General features: G+C 44.3%; 1 protein-coding gene across 1 annotated transcript in view; it reads left to right on the forward strand.

The window, feature by feature from the left end:
* Positions 1–19,997, forward strand: part of LOC140387387 (eukaryotic translation initiation factor 3 subunit J-A-like) — a 51,781-nt gene that overhangs the window by 16,193 nt on the left and 15,591 nt on the right. The window contains exons 3-5 of the mRNA XM_072470407.1: positions 9,253–9,289; positions 10,687–10,790; positions 16,323–16,434. Coding sequence (XP_072326508.1) covers positions 9,253–9,289; positions 10,687–10,790; positions 16,323–16,434 — 253 coding nt within the window. The remainder of the gene's footprint in view (positions 1–9,252; positions 9,290–10,686; positions 10,791–16,322; positions 16,435–19,997) is intronic.

The raw sequence follows: 19,997 nt of genomic DNA on the forward strand, positions 1-19,997 counted from the left end.
GTGTCCTCGCTTGTTTTGCTGAGTTGAACTGGTGATACAGTCAGGAAATAACCCTCATTCAGCACAACTAAAGCCACGCTGATACAAGAGTTTCTACAATTCACTCGTACCCAAAATTAGAACTCAATTTGCTGTAATCCGAGTGATAACCCTGATTGTATTGGACAGTATATTGACAGGCTCATTCAGTAAAGCTCTGGTTGTGTGAAATGTAAGAACAAGGTTGAAAACTTTTAAAATTGTCAGCAAAATCAGGACTTAGTTTGTTGACTATTGTAAATTACTCACTTGATGTGTCATCAGCTTGAAATTGAACCTTGAGCTCAATGCTGAATCGTCTTTAATGGTGTGCATGTCTAGTTTTCAATCCTTTGAACCAGGGCCCACCTAACTCGAGGTAGAATGAAATCATTCTTGGATTTTAGTAAATGCGGTAATCATTGTATGAAACTTGATAGCCAAAACTAGATGCAAAATGCTGCAGACCTTGGGCATCTCAAATAAAAACGGAAAATGTTTGAGGTGCTCAGCAGGTCAGACAGCATCTATGGAGAGAGGAATGTCGGGTTAACGCTTCAGGTCAATCGCTTTTCATAAAAAAACAAAATCTGGGCACTTCCATTTGGGTTGCGGAGAACATGCAGTAAAACAGTTAAATTTATTCCTTCCAGATTGGCTTGTGACACCACTGTCCCTGGTGATTGTGATGTGGGTGATTTCACTTGATGAAGGGCATCACATGAATATGTCCATGACATTAAAGAATCAGGGTCCCTGGATTTCTGAATTTTGCTCCACCGGTTGAGCTGCTGATGTGCTACTTCTCTTCTGTGCCAATGACGTTTTGAGCAATCCTTGCTGAGAATGTGGAACCCACTATCACGTGGCATGGTTGATGCATAGATGTATTTAAAGGATAGCTAACTGAGAATGTGAGCATGGAAGGAATCAAAGGCTGTGCTAGCGGGAAGGGGCTTGCAGAGAGCTTTAAATACCAGTTGGGCTGAATGGCCTGTTTCTCTATTGTAAAATTTTATATAATGTACTAATATTTTAGGATAACTTATGTTATTAGCTGGTGCAATAATTGGAAAGTTGCGATGTGAATTTGTCAGTATTTGTGAATTTTGCCCATGTAAAGAGACAAAGTCATTATTTTAGGCTAGTGTCAGTTCAGCACATTAACAACAGCAATGATGTAATTGAGATAAGGTGGTTGAGCTGGGCAATTAAAAGATTGCTTCATATTCCTTTTCTGCAAAAGTGTCACTATCTAGTGCATTTGTGGAGGACAAGCAAGATAAGAGAATACACATAGTAAAGTTCTGAAGTGTGTAGAGCAGCATAGACACTTTGGAATGTACGTCTGCAGATCCCTGAAGGTAGCAGAATGGGAAATATGATCAGAGAAACTGCTTTATTTTTATTCATTCATGAGAGGTGGACATCAATGGCTCGGCCGGTTCCTAATTGCCTTTTTAAGGCTGTTTATGAGTCACATGTAGGCCAGACCAGATAAGCATCACAGATTTCCTTCCCCAAAGCGAACTGGATGACAACACCTTTTCACAGAATTTTAATTCCAGGTTTTATTTTCAAATTTCACAGTCGGGCATGTTGGGATTCGAACCTGGACCTCTGGGTCTCGGGATTATAAATTCAATAGCACTATGCCACCACCTCCAATTAGCTGGGGCTGAGAGCATATGAGCAGGGGAGTTATGCTGGAGCTGAATAAAACACTACTTGAACCACAGGTAGATTATTGTGTTCTGAGTTGGTAATTACAAGAAGGATGAGATTACATGGAGGGGATGCAGAGATTTCTGAGAATATTGCCAGAATGAAGAATTTTACTTAAAAGGAATAGTGAATAAGCTGGAGTTCTTTGGAACCGAGGGTGTTGAGGGCAGATTTAATTGAGGTGTATAAAATTCAGGGGCCTGTAGGTAAAGCAGGTAGGAAGAACCCATTTCCAATAAAGAGGTCAATAATCAGGTGTCATAGATTTAAAGTACCTGCTGGAAGGATGGAGGGAAGTTGAGTAATTTCTTTCAGCCAGAGGTTGTTGAGGGGGTTGGTCTGAAACCCACTGCCTGACGGGGTGATCGAAACAAAACAAAAACTCATCCTATTTCAAAAACACCCTGCCAATGCAAGGTGGCTGTCGATATCAGTCTGTGCATACACAGAAAACCAGTGACGTCATTTGCTGGCACAGTAGCACAGTGGTTAGCACAGTTTCACAGCACAGGGACCCGGTTCGATTCCTGCTTGGGTCACTGTCTGCGGAGTCTGCATGCTCTCCCCGTGTCTGCGAGGGTTTCCTCCGGGTGCTCCGGTTTCCTCCCACAAGTCTCGAAAGATGTGCTTGTTAGGTGAATTGTACATTCTGAATTCTCCCTCAGTGTACCCGAACAGGGGCCTGAGTGTGGTCTCTAGGGGCTTCTCGCAATAACTTAATTGCAGTATTAATGTAAGCCTACTTGTGGCACCAATAAAGATTATTATTATTACTGAGAGAGTTTGTTTGTTGGATCTTATCTGGATCCTAAAGCTATTCACCCAATTTCTGAGCCCTGTGGCAGGTGAGCAGATTAGTATGGCCTCCAGCAACTTCCAGGGACCCCGAATGCCTGCCCAGCATGGGTCTCAGAAACTGGTTGAACAGTTTCAGAATCTGAAGATGATCCAACAGGAAGAAGCCCCAGAACTGCAATTGCGGGAAATGGAGATTTTAACCTGAAATTGCGTCCTTCATCTAGTGGATCAGAAGCTTCCACATCCCGATTTCACCCCCCCCCCCCAGCTCCATTCCTCCCCTCCGCCTCTCCCAACTGGGAGAAGGTGAGGCTTAATAACTGAGCATTTCTGTTCCTGGCTGCTGTCTATTCCATTATTTGCAATGACATCACAGTAAAACCATACAACTGTCCATGCAAGACATTGGCAGCAAATGTAGCCAGCATAAAAACACTTGGATAAGCACTTGAGGTGCTGTAACACGCAGGGCAATGGAATCAGGAGCTGGAGAGTGAATTCTGACTAAATAATTCTTTCTTGGTCGACATGGACATGGTGAACCTACTCACCTCCTTTGCCATAAATCTTTGTGTTTCTATGAGACAGTATCTTTGTGGCGAGATGTTAAATAAATAGACTCTAAAATATCGGCCTGTTAAGTTTTAAATGTAGGTGTTTGCAAATTAGTTGCTGGAAAAATTAATGGGATTTACTGTTGACAGTGTGGCTTTCCTTCAAACTTTCTGAATTAACTTATCAGTCATCATTGGTTGAACTTTAACTTTTTCTTTGATCAGCTTAATGTTTCCCATGCACTGAAATCTACCCTTGTCCTTGAATCTCTAAATGAAACTGCTGAGATAGCCACAGGTGGAGTATCTGCCTGCCTGATTCTGAGTCACAGTAGAGACACGCCTAATTTAACCAACCCCACACAACTTCTGTCAGATTAGGAAGAAGCATGAGTTAAGCACAGTAAATGTTTCAGCATTCAAAAATGTTTATTTTGAATATTGATGAGCTATAAATATCAAATTTTTCAGAGATATGTAACCAAGTGTGAAGAATCCTAGCCCTTAGCAATATGTCTCCCCCCCCCCCCCCCCCCGCCCCCCGCCCCCCCAAATGTCCTGCAGATGACTGCATTTCCTCAGACTGGCACTAGAGGGAGGATGTCACAGAGGCCAGCTAATCTAAAAGGTTTCTTGATGGAATGTTTTCTGACACAGAACATTAATGAGGTGTCCAGGGATAATTCAATATTGGAATGACTTCCCTTTGTGACCCTGGGAAAAAACCCAGGCAACAAAGTTAGATTGTTGTCCCCAGTCTTTGGAGGTTTGAGAGGAACTCCTGAAGTGTTTATTCCTAGCTTATCCTCTGGCCCGATTTCTCTTTTTGCCCTCGGGTTATGTGGTGCCTGGTAGAATGACGATGGGATGTGTGGGACAGACCTCTGTTTTTCCTGTTATTTCTGCACATTTGTACAATTGCCTGTTTTACTTTTGCTTGGCTTGTTTCCATGTTTTCTGTTAGATTCTTATCTTAAATCTTGCATTATTTCTAAACATATTAACTTTCTTTAAAAGTAATCATTCATTCCAGAATCTGATCCACCCCTCTAAATATTGGTCTTTCATAGGCTGCAAAGTATTGATATTTTTCCAGCTGGTAGATCTCTGACAGCATAATGTTTGACTTCATTGTTTCATTGCCAGTGGATGCTCTAAATCCTCAAAAGATATCTTGACAACGCTCCCCTGGATTGCTCGCTATTGCAATTCACATCCTAGGTCCAATGTGCATGTTTGATTAAAAGGTGTGACTATATTTGAGCTGTCCAGTACTTCGAGTCCATCAGCAATGATTTGTAGGACTGGTGATTTCAGCCTGCTTCCCACAGACAGTGTCACTCCTCCCAAAGCCCACTGCCAAATTGATGAATGAGGGAGCCTTGTTGAATTTGTGCACTTCGAGTTTGGATACAGCAGGATTTAGCAGTGTAGCCTCATTGATGGAGAAATCACAAATTTGAACCCTCAGTCTATTTATATGGGCAACCTCAGATTGTAAGCTGCAGCATCGATTATAGGCATTTGACCCGTTGAGTCTGTGTTTACCAACCAAACCAGGCATCGAGTGTAATCCAGTGCTCCCAGTTCCCCACTCTTTAACATATTGATGTTCCTCATTGAAACCTTTTTTCATCAGAGCTCTTTGTTAACTCAGTATTTGTTGGCATAATGTGCAATTTAATAGGGTTTAAAGTTGTGCATTATGCTTTGAGGTTCCATGTTGTGAACTTAAGTGGTGCATAAGTGAAAAGATTGGATGCTTTGCAATAAGCTTAAAAACTAGGCATCCAATCTATATATTTAAAAATCGTACTTCATATAATGTTGGTCTTCAAAGGCATGCTTCCTGTTTTCATATTTTGTTCCGACTCTTTCCCTGAATGTAAATGTTTCCTATATCAATGTCACAGTGTAAGGGGATCAGGGGTTAGAGGGAGAAGGGAGGAGAATGGGGGTGAGAAACATATCAGGCGTGATTAAATGGTGGAGCAGACCCGATGAGCCGAATGGCCAATTCTCCTATGTCTTATTATGGAAATTACACTCTCTCCAGGCTGTTTTATGTCTCACAATTCATGTACTGGAGAAGAACTTATGTTCCCTAATTTACTGCTTCTGAATTGTAAGTTTGCCATTTAACTGTAAATAAGTAACAATGGCCAGTAATACGTGATTTGAAGTGTAAATTGAATTATGTCTGCATACAGGTAATGATTTGCTCTCTGTGTCATTTGGAGATGTTGATGCCAGTTGGTATTCCAACCTGCGCCATCAAACCTGCCCCCTGATTTGAAAGGTAGAAATTTGTAAAATCAAATTCCCAGTTTCTACAGAATTCATGGGATGAAAGTTTAGCAGCTCCTTTAGAGGGTGTGTTTGGACAAGTCATAGAATTTACAGTGCAGAAGTAGGCCATTCGGCCCATCGAGTCTGCACCGGCTCTTGGAAAGAGCACCCCATCCAAACCCACACTTCCACCCTATCCCTATGTAACCCAGCAACCCCACCCAACACTAAGGGCAGTTTTGGACACTAAGGGCAATTTAGCATGGCCAGTCCACCTAACCTGCACATCTTTGGACTGTGGGAGGAAACCGGAGCATCCGGAGGAAACCCACGCGCACACGGGGAGAACGTGCAGACTCCACACAGACAGTGACCCAAGCCGGGAATCGAACCTGGGACCCTGGCGCTGTGAAGCAATTGTGCTAACCACTATGCTACCGTGCTGCCCTTGGAGGTGAGAGTGTGAAATGGAGGTGTGAAACTGGCTGCTTACACAGTGACACCAGCAGGCACCAGGCGGCAATTGTCATGAGATTTAATAATGGGCAGAAATGACTTGGTAAAGTAGGTAAAGAGGGAGGGGTACCATCATTCTTAACTCTCCATTACCCCCCTGCCCCTGACTTTTTTTGAGTATTTTGAACATTCCAATGTGTTACATAATATTTACAGCGCAAAACCGGGTCTGTCAGCCCAGTCGGGTCAAGCCAATGTTTATGCTCCACGCTAACCTTCTCCCCTTTTAATCCAGCCAATCTATCCTATTCCTTTCACTCTCGTGTTCATCTACGTTAATAGCCTCTGGTTCCGTTTGCCTGCAGTTGGAACATTTTCTCTACATCTAACGTAACAAACCTTTTCATCATCTTCAGCATTCAGAGCAGGAGTAGACCATTTGGCCCTTTGAGCCTGCTCCACCATTCAATCTCATCATGACCGATCCACTATCTCAGCACCATACTGCCATGCTCTCCCCACACCTCTCAACACTTTTTTAGAATTTTGAAAGCTATTTCTTCCTTAAATATATTCCGTGACTTGGCCTCCACATCCTTCTGTCGTCGAGAATTCCACAGGTTCACCTTCCTCTGAGTGAACAGATTTCTCCTCGTATCAATATGACCCTCTGTCCTTCGACTGTGGCCCCTTGTTCTAGACTGTCTTTTCTCTCACTCCTCCCCCCCCCCCCCCCCAGCCAGAGGAAACAAAATTTCTGCATCTAGTCAGTCCAACCCCGTCACAATTTTATACCTTTCAATTACATCTCTCATTCTTCTAAATAACAGTTAATACAGGCCCATTCAACCCAGTCTCTTATACGGCAATCTTGTCATCTCTGGAATCAGTCTGGTGAACCTTTGCAAGCGCTGCATCTGGAAGGAGACCAAAACTGCGGACAGTACTCACCAAGGCCCTGTACAGCTACAGTGAGACATCCTTGTTCCTGAAATCAAGTCCTCGTGCATTGAAGACGAACATACCATGGTACAGGGCTGGTTTAGCTCTGTGGGCTAGACAGCTGGTTTGTGATGCAGAGCCAGGCCAGCAGCGAGGGTTCAATTCTTGTACCAGCTTACCCGAACAGGTGCCGGAATGTGGCGACTAGGGGCTTTTCGCAGTAACTTCATACTTGTGACAATAAAAGGTTATTATATTATGTTAGCTTTAAAGACCTCTATCAGATCACCCCTCCCTCTTCTCTGTTAATCAGTTACTTTTGTTCTTTTTGCATTTAAAGGTTACCTCCCACCAATTTTCACCTCCCCTATGGTGCACTCTCTCTTCTCCAGTACTGTTTCACTGGGGAAAACCCTTTGGTATCTTGCCTCAGTGGGAATCCTTGTCTATACAGGGCAGTAAGTGTTAAGAGGGCTGACCCTACCACCGTTGCTATTTACACATGCCTTTTACCAACAGAGGCCACTGAAGCCATTAGCAGAAGGCTGCAACAAACTATCGCCTCCCTATCCCAAGAATGCGGAGGCGAAATGTACCTCAGCGGCTGCTCTTGAGATCAGCTCAGTACAGACGGGATTGAGCTCCGATCTTCTCATCAGTGGCTTAATAGCACACAGTTGTACTCCATAAACAAGGTACACTGGAATTTAAATGATTTAATGGCTCCCTTTTGCAGTTTACATTGCACGGGACATACAAATATACAAATTAGGAGCAGGAATAGGCCACTCAGCCCTTCGAACCTGCTCCGCCATTCAAGATCGTGGCTGATCTGATTCCCACCTACCCCAAAAACTTTCACTCCCATAAGAATCTATCTACCTCTGTCTTAGAAATATCTGAATACTCTGCTTACGCTGCCTTTTGAGGAAGAGAGTCCCAAAGACTCATGACCTTGTCAGAGAAAACAATTTTCCCTCATCTCTGTCTGAAATGGGCGACTCCTTATTTTAAAACAGTGACCCCCTAGTTTTAGATTCTCCCACAAGAGGAAACATCTCCACATCCACCTTGTGAAGACCCATCAGGATCCTACGTTTCAATCAAGTTGCCTCTTACTCTTCTAAACTCCAGTAAGCCAAGCCTGTCCAGCCTTTCCTCAAAAGACAACCCGCCCATTGCACGTATTAGTCTAGTAAACCTTCTCTGAACTGCTAATGAGTTTACTTCCTTTTGTGAGGGCCACGAAGAATCCAGCACAAATTTGTAGAATTGAAAGAAATAACTTTATTTACAATTACATTTATACAACAGCATCAGTACCCCACCACTACTCTCTCCTCTCTAGCTGGTTCCACACTGGCCAACTCTATTTTTGCAGGTGACTTTGCTAATGATTTCTCTGCCCCCCTCACTGGGGGAGCTCGTACTCACTAAGGATTGTGGGATAGGCAATAGTCCTCAGCCAGTAGTAATCAGGTAGGTTATAACATATCTCTTAAATAAAGAAATACTGTACTCTACTGCAGTTCTTGGTCTCACCATTGCCCTCTATAAGAAGCATAACCTCCCCACTTTTGTCTTCAGTTCCCCTCGCAAAATACAAAATCCATTTGTCAAGTCTTTGCACACTCACTCAACCTATCCTTAACTTAACATTTTGCAACCTCCTCTTCACATCTTACTGTTCAAGTGTCATCATCAACTTTAGCAACCATACCTTCGGTCCCTTCATCCAAGTAATTTAAATAAAATTTAATGAATGGAGACTTTAGCACTGATTCCTGTGGCACACCACTTGCCAACCAGAAAATGACCCATTTATGCCTACTGTTTTCTGCCAGCCAGCCAATCTCATATCCATGGCCATATATTACCACCCATACCATGAGCTTTTATTTTCTGCAATAACCTTTGATATTTATCAAATGCCGTCTGAAAATCTAAGTACAGTACATCCACTGACCTCTATCCACAGCACTTGTTATTTCTTGAAAGAACTCAATGAATTTTTGCTGCCTGATTACTCTGAATTTTTCCAAGTGCCCTACTAGAATGTCTTCATTAATAGCTTCTAATATTTCCCCATTAATCGATATTAAGCCAACTGGCGTGTAGTTCCCTGCTTTCTGTCTCCCTCTGTTTTGAAAATAGGAGCTATTCTCTATTTTCCAATCTAATGGAACCATCCCCGAACCCGAGAAATTTTGGAAAGTTAAAACCAGCACATCAATTATCTCATCAGCTTCTTTTGAGACCTTAGATTGAAGTGCATCAGGCCCCGGGGACTTGGTCAGCCCGCAGTTCCAATAATTTGGGACCAGTTTCCTGCATAGATGTGCTGTGCCCCAAGTGGTAACGAGTGGGGTGCAAGAACGAAAATAAATTAGCGGTTTTAGAACTTTTTAAAGATGCCTTCATCTCAGGAATGAAAATTAGGAGTTTAAACACCATTTTTTTATTTCCATAGGACAACTGGGATGATGAAGAGGAAAAGAAACCACAAGGTAAGCATGGTAGACGTGTGGATTTCCTTATACTTAATTTAAGAGGTGATTCCATAGAAGGCATACTTCCATAGAATCCCTACAGTGCAGAAGGAAGCCATATGGCCCATCAAGTCTGTACCAACCCTTGGAAAGAGCACTCTACTTAGGCCCGTTCCCCTGACCTGTCTCCGTAAACCCACCTCGCCTGCAGTTCTTTGGACACTAGGGGGAAATTTAGCATGGTCAGTCTACCTAACCAGTACATCTTTGGACTGAGAGGAAACTGACACAAACATGGGCAGAACGTGCAAACTCCACACTTGCAGTCAGTCATCCAAGGCAGGAGTGGCTGATTTTAGGATTATAAAGGGACTAGGTTGTGTGGATCGTGATTAGCTGTTTCAACCTTTTCCAGAACCGCAAAAACAGAGAATAGAGCCTCCTTCCTTTCACTGAGGGGTTGGTCAGTCGATGGAATGCGCTCCGTAAGATGATGGCAGCGTCGGGAGCACAGAGATTTAAAACAGAGAAGCTTAATTTAGTGTGTTATCTCTGACATGGCTGTTCTCTGTTTCCCGTGCCATCTCTTACATGGTTGTTCTTCTCTCTCTCATTCCGTGCTAGGACTTATGATGCCACGTCTGTTAATACAAAACAGCTTCTCTAGAGCTAAAAAGAATTCATGCAAATGCATAATAATTATATTTTAACTGTTATATTCTCTACATAATTGCCATGAGACCCAGTATTACAGCTCCTTGTGGCCTTGTCAATGTGCTGATTTTTGTGAACCTGAACCCCCAAATCATGTGCTTTTCCATGTCGGCCAAGTTTCAGTTGAATTGTGTATGACTTTCTACTATGATTAAATAGTCTGCTGCGACTCACTGGCCCGTATTACACATGAAGAATAATCACTTCTGTGCAGTATCCAAGGGGCGTAAGATTCATTATCTCTTTTTCGGGCAGCCCCTTCAGGAGAGTGTTAGGTTGGGGTTAGGAGTGGAATTTTATAACATGGTAAATCTCCAGCTCCGCGAATGGCTGGTCATCTCGCATCTTAAAAGTCTCTTTGTTCTCTGCTATAATACAGAGGAACAGGTAACCTGCTTTCAGGTTGTCGTCTAGTACCCTTCCAAAATTCGTAATGGTCTGGACATGGAAGGATTTACGATCCGTGTTTAACACTTGTCCTACCACTGGTTCAGTGGTGATACACTGGCTACTGTAACCTTTTGGGGATTGTGGAGTATAAATCCCACACATTTGAAATAAAATATGGGGAGGCATCCTGTTGGATATAGCAGATGAGGGCGTAATAACAAAGTTAAAAGGTCTTTTTAATGTGTTTGCTTGTCATTGTGATAGCTACCACCACACTAGCTATGGTTCTGACTATTCTGAAATTCTTATAGTGGAAGTCAAGACTTCAGAAAAAAAGAAGTTAAGTGACCGGATCAAAGAGAGGGAAGAAAAAGAAAAGCAACTAAAGAAGCGTAAACTAGAGGCGTTAAAGAACGTAAGTTGCTCTATATCCTTCAAGGTGTAACAGTCCACAGGTCCAAGGCCTCTGACTGTTTACAGTGCTGCAAACATGACGGTCTACTGGGAAAATGAATACTGTTAAAGGATATAAATCCTAAAATGCAATGCATTAGGCATCGGGACATGATGTTCCGTTGCTTGGAGTTGCGCAATACCATTGAGGACTTGTAACCTTTCACTTAAAGTTCACAAATGTTTAAGTCATTACAGAAAGTGAACCCGTAGCTCACAATTCTGATCCAGAAATAAATTGAGTGTTGATATCAAATGGTTTTTTTTTTGGTTTTACAACAAAATAAACAATGTGCATGAATCTATAAACATAGTGCAAAAGCCTGCTTCCTCCCTTACAGGTCCCACCTTTATTAACCCCCTACTCTAAGCTAAACTAACCCCTCTTTTCTCTCTCCCCCCCCCCCCCCCCCCCCCTCTGCTGACGAGTAATTTTCTGCAAAGAAGTCGACGAACGGTTGCCACCTCCAGGCGAACCCTAACAATGACCCTCTCAAGGCAAACTTGATTTTCTCCAAACAGAGAAAGCTTGCCATGTCAGATAGCCAGGCCTCCGGGGGCTTTGAGTCGCTCCAAGCCAATAATATCCGTCTCCGGGCTACCAGGGAAGCAAAGGCCAGAATGTGCCTCTTTCTCCTCCTGGATACCCGGATCTTCTGACACCCCGACTCGGTGCCACCCTTGTTTTTAACACCGTGGACATGACATCTGCAAACCCCTGCCAGAATCCCCTGCACTTTGGACATGTGCAAAACATGTGGACATGGTTCGCTGGCCCCCCCCCGCACACCTTGCGCACCTGCCTTCCACCCTAAAGAACCTGCTCATCCGGGCCACTGTCATGTGATCCTGTGAACTACCTTAAACTGTCATGTCCACGGTGTTTAAAAACAAGGGTGAGCCTGGCGCATGTTGTGGATGCGTTGACTCTACTCAACGCGTCTGCCCAGACACCATCCTCTATCCTCCTAACTCCTCTTCCCACTTGCGCTTCAGCTCCTCAGTCTGCATATCCTCTGACCCCATGAGTTCCTTATAGATGTCAGAGATCTTCCCTTCTCCACCCACGCTCTGGAAACTACCCTATCCTGTATCCCCCTTGGTGGTAGGAGTGGGAAGGTTGAGACCTGCCTACGTAGGAAGTCCCGCACCTGCAGGCATCTAAACTCTTTTCTCCTCGCCAATCCAAATTTCTCTTCCAGCTCCGTCAAGCTATCAAAGCTCCCCTCTATAAACATAGCCCCCGTCCTCTCAATCCCTGCCCTCAGCCATCCGGTGATTATTACAAATTTGAGACCAGACCGATGCTCCCTCCTCTCCCACATGTTTCCTCCATTGCCCCCAGACTCTCTGGGCCGCCACCACCGTGGGGCTGGTGGAGTACCGTGCCGGCGGGAATGGCAGAGGCGCCCTTATCAACGCCCCCAAGCTGGTGCCCTTACATGAAGCCGCCTCCATACGCTCCCATGCCGACCCTCCCCCACCACCCACTTCCTAATCATGGCTATATTTGCCGCCCAATAGTAGTTACTGAAGTTTGGCAGCACCAGCCCGCCCCCTCCCTGGCTCCGCTCAAGCATCCCCTTTTTTACTCGCGGGGTCTTGCCCGCCCATACAAAGCTAGAGATCACTTTGTTAACCCGTTTAAAAAAGGACCGCGGAATAAAGATGGGGGAGACACTGGAACACAAACAGGAATCTCGGGAGTACCGTCATCTTCACCGTCTGCACCCTCCCAGCTAATGACAACGGGAATGTGTCCCACCTTCAGAAATCGTCCTTCATTTGGTCTACTAGTCGGGCCAGATTTAGTTTGTGCAGCCGTTCCCATTCCCGCGCCACTTGGATGCCAAGATATCGAAAGCTTCTCCCTACCACTCCAAACGGCAGTTCCCGCAGTCGCCTCTCCTGTCCCCTTGTCTGGATCGCAAACATCTAGGTTTTCCCCATATTTAGTTTGTACCCCGAAAACCGGCCAAATTCCCCCAAGATCCTCATGATTTCTTCCATCCCTTCTGCTGGGTCCGATACATACAGGAGCAGGTCGTCTGCGTAAAGCGAGACTGTGTTCCACTCTCCCCCTGGACCAGCCCCTTGAAGCTCTCTGCAATTGCCACCGGCTCTATGGCTAACGCGAACAACAGTGGGGAGAGGGGACATCCCTGTCTCGTCCCCCGATGCAGCCTAAAATAGTCCAATGTTATCCTATTTGTCCGTACGCTCGCCACAGGAGCCTGATACAGCAACCTGACCCAGTCAATAAACATCCTCGCCCATATCCGAACCGTCCCAGTACCTCCCACAGATATTCCCATTCTACTCGATCAAAGGCCTTCTCTGCGTCCATTGCGACCACTACCTTCACCTCCCTACCTTCTGGGGGCACCATGATCACATTTAACAGCCTTCTTACATTGGTCACCAACTGCCTTCCGTTAACAAACCCCGTCTGATCCTCTCCAATCACATCCGGAACACAGTCTTCAATCCTAGAGGACAAAATGTTGGCCAGCAGTTTGGCATCCACATTCAATAGGGATATCAGCTTGTAGGACCCACACAGCTCCGTGTCCTTGTCCCGCTTCAGGATCAGCAAGATCGTGGCCTGTGACATCGTCGGGGGAAGCACCCCACGCTCCCTTGCCTCATTGAATGTCCTCATCAACAGCGGCCCCTGTATCCCAGAGAACCTTTTATAGAACCCGTTTTACGTCCGGCCCCGGGGCTTTACCCGACTGCATGGCCTTCAGCCCCTCAGCTATCTCTTCGATCCTGTTCGGGGCGCCCAGCCCTTCTACCAGCTCCCCGTCCACCTTCGGGAAATTCAGCCCCCCGAGGAAGTGCCTCATCCCCTCTGACCCAGGTGGGGATTCCGATCCGTACAGCCTACTATAAAACGCCTTGAATGCCTTATTCACCCCTGCTGAGTCTCCCACCAGGTTCCCGTCTCCATCCTTTTCTTTCCCTATCTCCCTGGCTGCCTCCCTCTTTCTAAGCTGCTGTGCAAGCATTCTGCTGGCCTTCTCTCCATACTCCTAAATATCCCCCCTCGCCTTTCTCAGCTGCTCTACCGCCCTTCCTGCGGTTAACAAGCTGAACTCCACCTGTAGCCACCGCCGTTCCATTAAAAGCCTCCAGGCCGGATACTACAGGTCTCCGCATACATCCTGTCAACCTGTAGTATCTCCTTTACAAGTCAGTCCGTCTCTACCCTGTCTACCTTCTCCCTATGGGCCTGTATCGAGATCAGCTCCCCTCTAACCACCGCCTTCAATGCCTCCCAAACCACCGCTGCCGAATCTTCCCCCGTGTGATTGACCTCCAGGTAGTTCTGAATACATTTCCTCAGCCGCCCGCTCACCTCTTTGTCAGCTATAAGTCCCACGTCTAACCTCCAGTGTGGGCGCTGGTTACTGTCTTTACTAACCTGTAGGTCAACCCAGTGCGGGGCATGGTCTGAGATTGTGACTGCCGTGTCCACCACTCCCGTCAGTAGAGCCCTGCTCAGAATAAAGAAATCAATCCAGGAGTACACTTTATGCACGTGTGAGTAGAAGGCGAACTCCTTCATTCTTGGCTGCCCAAAGTTGATATCAAATGTTGTAATGGAGGTTGCACAGTGGGTTAGCCCTGTTGCCTCACGGCGCCGAGATCCCATGTTCAATCCCAGCTCTGGGTCACTGTCCGTGTGGAGTTTGCACATTTTTCCCGTGTTTCACCCCCACAACCCAAAGATGTGCAGGCTAGGTGGATTGGCCACGCTAAATTGCCCCTTAATTGGTAAAAGTGAATTGGGTGCTCTAAATTTATTATTTTTTAAAATGTTGTGATGGAGGAACAACACAGCAGCTTGCCTTTTACCTCTAGCAAGTTTATTCTGCTCCCAGCTTGGCAGAGACACAAACTCCTTATGGTTTCCCCATAGCAACTGTGTCCACTTATACTCTTTATAAGAAGTTGAGGCAATAATCACTGCCTGTCATAATGCAATTGGCGTAACAATGTGATTGTCACAGCATGCACTTGCTGATACATTGACATAGAGAACTGATTGTTGCACTTTTTAAATATTTGTGCCTGGACTTCTGTTCTATTTACCTATGTCTCTTTTGCATGGATTGTTAACAGTAACCCATCTTCTGTGGCGTTACTCAAGGAAGCCAGGGATATTTGAACCAAGGTGCACAGTTGTAATTCGGCTCTCTATTTTAAAGCTATAAATTATGTCCTTATTTTTATATTTACATTTTAAAATCATATTTCCACATTATTAATGTAAGCTGTCTGCAAATTTGTCATGTTAATTTCATATTTCATAACAAACATGGAAATTTGTAATGAGACCAGCTGACGGGAAGTGGGTGAGGTCTTTAACAAGTGGATATCTAGGTGTATCTGCAAATTCCTGCTAGATTCTGCATTTGATTTTTTAATTTTAGTGTGTTGATGAATTGTTTTCCCCATCCCTTGAGTAAGGTGGCTTTCAGGTCTGTTCCCACCAGTATGGAGGGACGCTGTACACCTCAATGAAGCATTGGACAGACCTGACCATTAACCTGTTCAGTATGTAATGTAGTGTTTATGCTACTGGGCCAGTAATTACAACAATGTGAGTTCAAATCCCACTGTGGCAGTTCGAGATTTAAATTCACAGCGCCAGGGACCCAGGTTCAATTCCGGCTTCGGGTGGCTGTGCAGAGTCTGCACTTTCTTCCCGTGTGTGCGTGGGTTTTCTTAGAGTGCTCCGGTTCCCTCCCACAGTCCAAAGATGTGCAGGTTAGGTGGGTTTGGCCACGCTAAAATTGCCCCTTTAGTGTCCAAAAGGTTAGGTGGGGTTACGGGGATAGGGTGGGGGCATGTGCCTAGGTAGAGTGCTCTTTTGAAGGGTCAATGCAGACTTGATGGGCCAAATGACCTCCACTGTAGGAATTCTGTAACTGTCGGACTGTCAGATTATCCTAATAACTACAGCTGGTTAACTGTTCTTGAGGGAAGGAAATCTGCCATCCTTGCTCATTTTGAACTTATTGGCATGGGACTGGAGTCATGTAAACCCCTCTTTTGACTTTGAACCAGTGATTCAAGAAACGTAGAAATTGGAGCAGAAGGAGGCCATTTGGCCCTTTGAGCCTGCTCTGCCATTCAATACGATCATTGGTGATCCTCTATCTCAGCACCACACTCCCAAGCTCTTCCCATACTCTTTGACACATTTGGAGTCTCGAAATCTAACATTTTCCTCCTTAAATATATGCAGACGGCGGCCCACCACCACCAAGGAATGGACAATAAATGCTGGCCTTGACAGAGATATCCACATCCTGACAGTGAATCAATTTTAAAAACTTCAGTGTGCAAGAGAAGAACAGGGGTACACAGACACTCCATCTTGGGGAAATAAAAATGACGGGATCAACATGTTGATGGTGTTATTGGGAACTATTCTGTCATTTTGTATTCCAACTTTCCATTCCACATGTATGTTGTTTTTCAGTTGGAGAAAGCAGAACCTGTGGAGCTTTCGCTAGAGGAGCAGCTCGCAGAAAAACTCCGACTTGCGAAGCTACAAGAACAAGCGGACCTGGAAGTAGCAAAGGACACATTTGGTAAGTTGGGAATAAATGTTCAATAACTTCCTGAACCCCCACAAACTTCAATTGCGTCAGTAATGTTTGCACTATTCCGCATTAGAGTAAGCTCAAGTAATCAAGTTGAATAAAATTTCACATATTTTACGATGTTGGTGCAGCATTATTTGAATGGCCTCGTGGTGCCATAGAGTAGTGTTGGTGATAATTGTTGCTCTCTCTGGGATTCCAATGTTATCAAGCATTTTGAACTGAATTTTAGCTGGAGTTTCTGCAGGGACTTGGGCGGAAGTCGTCTTGAGTTGCACAAATTTCACACTAATTACCTATCACTGTTAGGACAACATAGGTAGTTTTATGGGAGTTAGATTTGTATTAGTAAACATCAGAAATAAGGTATAGTTTTAAGTCTGTTTAATGTTTCTGTGCCCGTATGGATACAACTCCCATTTAGAACATGTAGATATATGCTGTATGTGGGAGTTGGTTAAATTCCAACTGTGTTTAGAATCATAGAATTTACAGTGCAGAAGGCCATTCTGCCCATCGAGTCTGCACCCGCCCTTGGAAAGAACACACTACTTAAGCCCACGCCTCCACCCTATCCCCGTAACCCCACTAAACCCCCCCCCCCCTTTTGGACACTAAGGCCAATCCACCTAACCTGCACATCCTTGGAGAAGGCTACGGCGTGAAGAATAAATAAAAGGCATGAACATGTGGCCGTTGCTTAGCAACTGGGTCCGTGTACAGTAGAGAAGATTTTATCCAATTTTAGTTTAGCTAATTTGATTGCCATTGAAAATGGGTAGTGAGAGAGAAGGCATCTCTCAGCTTTGCTAGAAGAAAAGACAAACCATAGAATAATGGTTGAGAAAAAAGTGCAAAGATCGGAAGAGCAACTAGTTAAGGAAACTAGAAAAATAAGAGAAATGTCCAAGAAGTCAAAGTGAACAGAACCAAGATATTGTCCAGAAGAATTCAAGGAAGAGTAAACAAAGTCTGAGTTGGAGACAATTGCAGTAACTAGATTTAAAGTGGATCAGCAGACTTCAGAGGTAGATGAAATGTTTGGTATCATTTTAATACCGTCTGGGGATCAAGGGCTAAAGCCATTATCAGCAGTTTCCACAGCAGTCAAGCCAAAGAAATCCTAAAGGGATTGGTGTAAAATCCTGGACTGGATTTGCTATTAAAAGTGGAGCATGGAGGCCTTTAAAAAAAAAAAAAAAGTGTCATTTGTAAAACCCGAATTGGTATTTGGAATGCATACCACTAAGGGAAAGCATTATTACGAAAGAAGATTTTAAGGCGTCTTTTTGGGAGTGGTTGGAAACTCTCGTGGGACAGTTACCTGGGGGGGATTCTGAGGAGACATCAACAAACAATAACTTGGGTTCAAAGTGGATAATGTATTTGCCCACAGTCATCTTGTTTGCTTAAAAGGGACTTTGTTAATGAGACCAATGTAGATTAAGTATTGTATCATAATTCTAATTTTTCAGGTCTAGTAAATGTTTTTTCTTCTTAAATCTAAATGAGCTGTTCTGTGACTCTTCCTCCACGTTTTATAAAAAATAAATAAAAGTTACGATGTTTGAACCAGGGTTCCATTCTGGGATCTTCCCATTCCAGGTATGACATCTGGGATTGTGACATCATTGAGTTGCACTGACCAAGAAGATCCCAGCTTCAATCTGTGTCAGATCTTAGCCAGGCAGCGGAGGGATGCGTAAATAGTTGTCCATACCTTTATCTCTTGTTTAATTCTTAACGGGATGTGGATATTGCTGACTTGGCCAGCAGTTATTGCCCAATCCTAATTGCCCTTGTAATGGTGATGGTGAGTTGCCTTCTTCGACTGCTGCTGTCCATGTGGTCAGTGGGGGGGAAGGGGGAATGAAGGTTATTTGTATGTGGCTCTGCGTTGTGTAGCAAGCTGTGAAACCTGAGCAGGAAGCTGGCTTGTGTATCCAATTCTATCTGCTGATTGAGAGGAAAGGTTCAGTAATAAAACCCTTGATCTCGACTGCCGGTGGGAAGCACAGCTGATTGCATTACCTATCCCAGCTGAGAGCAGACTCAACGGTCAATCTGGAAGAAGTCACACTCTGCTCTCCCCAGTGGAAAGCTTTAATGTTGATTACTGTAGGAGACGGTGTCTACTGTAAAAGGAGATACTTGCAAGGCAGTTGGGAAAGAGCAAGCGAGTGGGACTAATTGAATCGTTCTTCCAAAGAGACAACATGGATACGATGGACTGAATGGTCTCCTGTGTGTATAATCTAGAAAGTGGGAATATGTTTTGAATTAAACGTGGTGCAGTTCTGCTGCTTTGCTGTAGATGGGGCTAAAACACCAAGGACGGTGCTTGAAGTTAAAATGCCATTTGTATTGTGTCCTGGTATGACTATCTAGCCTGTTTGCACTTAATTACAGGGTAGAATTTTAAGCTAGATCAGAATGCAGAAAAATTGATTTTGCTTTTCGTTTGCATACAATTAATCAAGTTTAATAAACAGGCCAGCTGAAGGGACTAACTGGAATTTTTCTGATAGAGATATTGCAATACAGTCGATGGTTTAAATACTGTTTTTTCTTTTTATAAACAAACATGCGTGGCTTCTTGCCGTTGCAATGCAGCATTTGCTTAAAGGTTAATTGCAACCTGTGCCTGGAATCATCAACTGGCTTTTGAAATCATTGGTTATAGGACGGATGAAATATCCCAGTGAGAGCGGATTCAAATGTAAAAATATTGGTGCCCAATACAATTCAGTAGAAGATAATTCAACCTTTGTGCCTCTTTGAAAGAGCTGTACAATTTAATTCCCCAATCCTGCTCTCCCCACCCATAGCCCTTCCTTTCAAATATATAATTTTTATTTTAATAAAAAGTAGTCCTTCTTGCCTTTAACTAATTGCAATAGTCCTGTGAACACCAGAGAGCGAGCACCTGATGTGTTCTTGTGCACTCACTGGGCACAATAGGTTACGGTAACACAAAGGTTACATGTTGGAGAACAATATGTTTCAAGCCTTAGAAGAAATTTAACAAGGACAAAGGCTTTCATGAAGGATATAAGGGATTCATGTATGATATAATTGACGAGATTTATGCAAAGAAAGTTGCTCAGGGACAGCTGAGCCGTGATGACGTAAGCATGGAGTGTACCACCCAAGAAGGTATGTTTCACATTTAACTGTTGTTTCGTACCAAGGGACTTGTTTAAATGACCAACACCTCCAAGGTCCAGACTTTTAAAAAAAAAAATATATAAATTTAGAATGCCCAATTCATTTTTTCCAATAATGGGACAATTTAGCGTGGCCAATCTGCCTAACCTGCACATCTTTGGGTTGTGGGGGCAAAACCCACGCAAACACTGGGAGAATGTGCAAATTCCACACGGACAGTGACACGGGGCTGCAATCAAACCTGGGACCTCGGTGTCATGAGGCAGCAGTGCTAACCACTGCGCCACCGTGCTGCCTCAAGGTCCAGGCTTAACCAACAGGTGTCTTGCCTAGGTTCCGCCAAGAGCCTGTTGCGTTGATGTCTGCGTGAGCTCACTTCAGCC

Source organism: Scyliorhinus torazame, chromosome 12, assembly GCF_047496885.1.
Source record: "Scyliorhinus torazame isolate Kashiwa2021f chromosome 12, sScyTor2.1, whole genome shotgun sequence".
NCBI lineage: Eukaryota > Metazoa > Chordata > Chondrichthyes > Carcharhiniformes > Scyliorhinidae > Scyliorhinus > Scyliorhinus torazame.